The sequence below is a fragment of the Pygoscelis adeliae genome, unplaced genomic scaffold (assembly GCF_000699105.1).
Source record: "Pygoscelis adeliae isolate BGI_AS28 unplaced genomic scaffold, ASM69910v1 Scaffold66, whole genome shotgun sequence".
Taxonomy (NCBI): Eukaryota; Metazoa; Chordata; class Aves; order Sphenisciformes; family Spheniscidae; genus Pygoscelis; species Pygoscelis adeliae.
The window spans coordinates 11,826,635-11,833,399 of record NW_008825167.1 but is presented as its reverse complement, the minus strand read 5'-3'; the positions used below and the strand labels follow the sequence as shown (position 1 = coordinate 11,833,399).

Here is a 6,765-nt window from a genome sequence, read left to right as displayed (position 1 = left end):
AGTGCAAAGTCTTGGTCTCTTCCCACAACCCCATTTGTAGGATTTATAACAAAATTTAATTTTTATCTTATTCTCTGTGGAACTTCAGTTGGAGGTCCTTGGGGGCTACTTCTAAAGGGATCTGCAGAAATTAAGGAGAGCAAGTTTATTACCAATAAATGTAAATACATTATGTAAAATAGTTGCAAATAAAATATGCACTCATGAGAGTGTTCAGTTCAATTAGAAAAGGTTTAAGGAGACATGAATCAAAGATGATAATAAACGCTAATTTAGATCATGGACAGCAAAGAAATAAATGGGAATAAGAAAGGTCGGACAAAGTTGTGGATGCACCACCAAAAGATGCAGGTAACTTGTGGCATCTGATTGCCAGGCTTATTCATACTAGGCATTAATGGTTCATTTTCATCACAGAGAAGATTTAGTTCAATGAAGATTTTAAAAAGGGAAAAACATGATTCCAGATTGGAGCTCTACCATTCGGCTGAACGAGGTTTTTTTGTTCAATTCAAATTTCAAATGCAGAAGATCCAGATGCAAAATTTGAATTCTTAACATGACAGGATGATTTCTGAGGCACTGTGAAGTTATTTTTTTCCTGTCTACTAAATCCATTTGCTTCTGCCTCTGTATAAGCTTGAAAGTCATATCTGTTCCCATGCCAGAATATTTTCCCCCCTCATCACCCATACTCTTTGGCTTGTGATTGTCAGGTTGCTCAGGAGTTCATGCTTCTAGGATTTAACAAAAAAAGCATTGATGATCTCAGGAGTCCATAGCCAATATCAGAGGATGCACTTTCCAGCTTTTCCTATTACAGACAGGAGTTGAAGGGCTGAACTAGGTAATGAATTATCCACGGAAAACATTGTGACTAGGCAGGTTGTCAATCAGCCATGGTATTAAAAAGCAGCTGCAGAAAAGGTTTTTTTCTTTTTTTCTGTCTCGTTCCACACAGGAATTCACGTTCTTCTTCCACCCCATATATGATGTATACTGAGCAAGTGAAACACAAAAATAGTCCTAGGAATTGCGTACATGCTGAGCCCCCGAAGCAGGGAGCTTAACCAGCCTGCAGTGTAGGACTGGTATAATTAACAATGATGGGAGTGTATTAGAAAAACGTGGAAAGTCAGGGTTACATCGTCTAGCTCTATCTTAATTGTTTCAGATACATACCTTTAATGGCAATTGTAAATATGTACATATAGGAAGCCACGTCTGCTTCCTCCATCCTGAGTGATTTTCCCTGGGGTAACCTCTGCCTTGCAACACCTGGGGTGACGTGTGAGGGGTCCGGCTCTCCTTGTATTCACTGTTGATGACCTCACACAAGGCACCACGGAAAGGTCGCCTTATTTTTGGAGCTGGAGGTAACCCTTTTGGTTTAATTCAGCCTTGTTAATAAAAACAAGTCACAAATACGTGTTCGTTGGACATTTGTTTTCAGGACACAGAGTGAGGTAAATCACTCTGAGGTGAAGGGAGGTTTCCTCAAGGGCTAGCAGGTTGCACTGGAGCCAGGATACCAAACCTCTTCCTAGTTCAACAAAGCGCAGCTGGCAATATCATAATTATCAAATGTTTTTCAAAACTGTACTATTGAAAACGTAACTGAAAGCTATTAAATGATCTAATAATATCAGGCAAGAAATACTTATGTTTCAGTGAAGTGCAACTCCTACTAGTTGGTTGGAGCCTTTATAATCAGTTTATAAATTAATTTCTTTGTGTCTATACTCTTTTTTTTTTGCAGTGAAGTAAAATCCAAAACATTCAAATATGTCCTGTACTTCATTTTCAGTTCATTCTTACACTAGTTTCTAGCATGAAAGAAGTGCATTTAATGGATTTTTTCCTGCTATAAGCTCCCATAACCTTAGAAATGATACAAATGTCTGCCATTTGGTGTTTTTTCCTTGTTTATTTTGCAAATCTCAAAGCTTGTAATTACTGTGATGCAGATGCCCCTGGCTATGGCAGGTTTCCCATGTGTTGTGTACTGGTGCACGGCATTGCAAAAGCAGGCCTCATTTTTTGTACCTAGAAATTGCGAGGCAGTATGCAGAAGAAGCCGGTGAAACATCTGCCTCATTTCCAGAAATACCGCGGCCGTGCAAGGCTCAGTTCAGCCGTGCACGTAGCAGGAGCCCTGCTGCCACCTGCTCTCCTCACACCCGCGGTGCCTGAACTCAGTCTGGTGTCTCCCAGCGTCGCCCAGATTGCAGATCTGCGCGCCTCTGCCAGGAGCCTGCTTTTCCATCGATGGGCCACAGGCAGTGCTGGAAGAACTAACGATTCATGCATTTTTATGAACAACTAAGCACTCTGACTTGCAATGAATGCCAGCGCTTACTGTACTTGATTAAAAATTGCTCCATACCACCCGTTTTTTCTTTCAAACCATTCCTGATGTTGCTTTTCTTCTGACTTTTGTCTCTTTTATAATGACCTTCTCCTTTGTTTTCTATTCACAGGGTGGTTTACAGACATACTGCTTCCTAGTGTTTGCTGCCATCTGCTTTGCGGGAGCTACCTACCTGTTTTTTGTCCTGCCTGAAACAAAAAATAAGACATTGAATGAGATCAGCCAGGCATTTGCCAAAAGGAATAAAGTATCTTTAGAAATGCAAGAAATGAACCACTACCCAGGGGAGAGGAAATCGAGTGCAGAACAAGAATCAAACTTCACATCTTCGGTGGACAATGGGGAAACCAAAAAAGGGATTGTGTAAACCCAGGATGCTGTTTCGGGGGACGGGGGAAAACATGCTCTTTTCATTCAGTATGTTTATAGCAACGCGCAACTTGTATTTTTTATGTGACAGCATGAACTGCTTCCCCCTTGAGTATGTTTTAAGTGAGTACGGGTGAATTTGTTAGCAGCTAGGGTGATGGTTGAGGAAATGAGAGGCGGGAGTAGCAGCAGCTGGTTAAATAAATAAGAGCCGGAGTTTTCTTGGGCACCTGTGAAATTGGTGCTGTGGTGAGTGGGGTGGGGAATATACACTCAGAGAAGCAAAGTGGCGGTGGGGAGCAGGGGTTGTGAGCAGCAGCTGGCTGAGCACCCCTGTGTGCTCACGGGGAGGTGTGTGTGCAGTCGCGGGGAGGAAGAGGAGGAGGAGGAAGAGGAAGAGGAGGAGGCAGGGAAAAGGGAAGAGATCCCAGCAGAGGTCTGCTAAGAATCGATGCAAGCAAACCTGAAATGGTAGCGGCTCGCATTTCTCCATGTTTCCCAATACGTCATTAAAGTTGCAGGTGAGAATTGAGGATTTGAAAGAAGACTCGTGACACTCCCCCGACCTCCCATTCCTTTTCCAGCTATTTTGACTTTCAGTTGCTTCATCTCAGTGTCTCCCAGCTTCTCATAAATGGGGAGCTCTGGGTCCTGATGGGTTTCCTTGTCTCTCCTGCAAATCCTGATCGACTACTAATAGAGTTGCCTCTAGTTTCTGGGTATGCTGGCACTGCATTTCTGTGCATATATATATATAATTTTTTAATTTTATTTTTTAAGAATAGCTATAGAAGCTGTAATATAAAAAGAAAACTAAGCCTCATGGTGAAGTGAGAGAATTCTGGTGGTACATGTAGTGTGTAGCATTAAAAAAAAATCAAACACCAAGTTTTCCAAGGGTTGGGGTTTTTGGATTGTTTTTTTGCTTTTCTTTTCAAGTTCCTTTTAAAACAAGTCTTAGGAGCCAAAATTTCCCTGAGACCCAATAAATGTCATTTCTTAACACACAGATCTCCAAAGGAATTTGGCTGCCTATTTCTTATTTAAACACTAATTTTCATTTGGGCATTAGATTCTGAAGCTCCAGACCTAGTTCACATTAATAAGTTTCTAAGCTATTTAATGCTTTGTAAAACTGTCCTCAGAGTCTGCTTAATTTTGTGATAGAAAGACTCAGCAGGCTGTTGGGAGTTAAGTGATCCATTCCCTTCCACGTGGGATTTTTCTTTATGAACATAATCTTTCCAGTTTCTAATTTTAATAATACTTTTTGTTGATCCTTCGAGGTACCTGGATGCTGAGGGGGTAATAAGCACTTTTAAATTAAGTAGTTAGCTGTTTTATATGAAAAGTCAGTAAGTCTTAGAGCTGCTCTCAGTTAGGAGTAAGGCACGAGAAGCAAGTGAAGCATTTAGGTAGAGCCAGCTGCTTCCACAAGTTATATGTACTAATCCAGAAGTTCATAAATTTGGGGGTCTTTTGGGGAAAAAAAATCCATATATATTCATATATATGAATATATATGAATATGTATATGAATATATTCCAAATATAGAAATATATGAATATGTATATTCATATACATATACAATGGAGAATTGCTTTCCAATAGTTGGTTTTTTCAGATTTCCTCAAGTGATAAGCTGTTTATTGTTTTGTTTTACACTGTAAATTATACTGTAAATCAAAATCGGAGATCCTAATGTTCAGCTGTTAGTACTAGATGATGTATATGGTTTTATACTGTGATTTATTTATACATGGCATATTTACTGCACACATTGTAAGCTGACCTAATAGGGCAATTTCACTACTGGGTAATAGAAGAAAAATTGGTCTGAGCCTTTATGCCAGGATTTATGCTATTTTACTGGGATAGAGGTACAGCAACAAGTAAGAAAATGAAAACATATATGAGGAAGAGAATTAAGAATGAAAAATCAGATTTATGATATTGGTGCTACTGTTAAGAAACAGAGAGATTATACCAACTGATAACCATATATAGAAGCTAATCAAATACTATGGAGAAGACTGAAGAAAGATGTATTCTAATAACCACTTGTAAAATTATTGTAAAATAACCACTATGTAAAAATCATCTTTCCATGGCTTTAGCTGCCTATTCCATGTGTTACATGAGGCTTGCTAAGTGAATCGCTATGTAAAAAATGAGCTTGAATGCCACCCCTCCAGACAATTTCAGGAAGAAATTCTTCCTCTTCTGCCTGCAGAGCAAGACTGGCAAGTTCAGACCCTCTAATTCCGATTGAGAGTTACCTTACATTGCAGTTAGGGCTACTAACATGGTATGATGTGATCTGATCTGTGTCAAGGTGGCAGGATTGGAAACCGTTATTATTAGAATTAGGAGAATTTAGCACTTGGTGCTTTTCATTAATGTACATTACAGGCATTACGTGTTGATAATGTTGGCATTGGATATCTTCAGTAAAGTATCCTGTTGGCCTGATACGGCAGTTGTATTGGACTTCTGCAGCAAGATAAAATCGTCTTACAGTTGCTTACAGTTGCATTTGGAGCCCAGCTCTGAATGTGTTGGTGAAGAGATGGTTCGATAGAATTTCCTATCACAGCTCAGGGTCTTGTACAGATTTAGCAACAGGGGGTTGTGTTTTCCTCTTCTGCAACCCCGTTTGCCCATCTCTTGCCCTACCTGAGATAGGCACACTCCAGATAAGCACTTTCTGTGCAACTGCAAAGAGAGCTGCTACATGCTGAGTACGCCATGGGACTGGTAGCACATCTTGCCAGCGGTTTGCTCCAGCCCATGGTACGGGTTAAAAGCAATTCCAGTCTCCAGACATGTATGTGCAGGTGCTTTGCTCACTGGCCAGGGAAAGTGGCTGCTGTCTCCTCTGCCTTGGTTTGTGGAAGTTTCTGAGGAAACTTCAGATGTGCCGGTACTGCATTAACTTTCTCATCTCTGACCCTAACAAGAGTTTTGTGTTATTCTTGAAGTTGTTCCGTAATGGTTTTTTTCCATTGTTATGCTGCTAGAGCTTCTCGAGCAATGAGAGGACAAAGTGGAAAATATCAGCAATTTATCATTTGGTTTTCTTGTTGAATTTATAAAATTGTCTACAGCCCATGTGTTTGTCAGTAAGTGTTGTGTGGTGCCACATTCTCTTCTCTTGTCTGTGACACTGGGATGAGGTACTGTGAGATGGTGTTTGTATGAGTACCACAAGTGGGTTATGTGTGTGCGATCAACTATGTCCATGCACAATGATTGCAAAATAAACCTTTGGAATTAAACTAAAGTGATGTAGGTTTTGTTCTGGGTAAATCTGAATATCTACAGCTCTATAGGTTTCATTGTACGATTTCCTGGGTTTTTGTATGTCCCACTACAAGACCATACAGTCCTATGTCTGGATGACCCGAGTCATTTTGGACTCCACAGTTGGGTGGTTGGGAGTTACGGGGAAGAAAATAATCTCTGAAACTGTATATTTTTTGAGCATTGTTTACATTTTGCTTCTCAAATCAGATTCCACGCTTCATTCGTTCGTATGTTTATAGTGGGCTTTAGAAATAAAAATACAGACATCGGTGAGAGGTAAATGATTAAAACTGGTTAGTAATAGTGATAACTGTGCATAAGAATTATTGAATCTGGTGAGGCTTTTTTGCAGAAAGTTGTCATTTGCAGTGGATGACTTTGGGTTGCTAAAGCTCTACTTTCTGATGAGAAATTCAGTCAAATGACTATTTCTGCTACAAAGATATGCAAAACCTGAGATCTGAAATATGTATAAAAAATTGAATTTCATACTTCAGGTTCTGAAGCCAGTTTTCACTCCACAAGGATCTGCTTTCTAGTGGGGGAAGATGTGAGTAGTTCAGCCATATGGGACAATTTTCATCTTCAGAGTAAAATGAAAAAAGAAACACCAAAAACAACTCTTTGAAATTTGCTTTCTTCCCTTTGACTATTTTTATGTGCTTTTTCATACAGAAGTTACCGTATAAACTATTAGAGCTCCCATCACCTCACTCAG

The 6,765-nt window shown here is 39.9% G+C and overlaps 1 protein-coding gene across 1 annotated transcript in view; it reads left to right on the top strand.

Moving 5' to 3' along the window:
• The window catches only part of SLC2A9 (solute carrier family 2 (facilitated glucose transporter), member 9), a 120,965-nt gene extending 117,891 nt beyond the window's left edge, over nucleotides 1-3,074 (top strand). The window contains exon 12 of the mRNA XM_009328855.1: nucleotides 2,481-3,074. Within this exon, the coding sequence (XP_009327130.1) occupies nucleotides 2,481-2,738 (258 nt within the window). The 3' untranslated portion in view covers nucleotides 2,739-3,074. The remainder of the gene's footprint in view (nucleotides 1-2,480) is intronic.
• The last annotated feature ends 3,691 nt before the right edge of the window (nucleotides 3,075-6,765 follow it).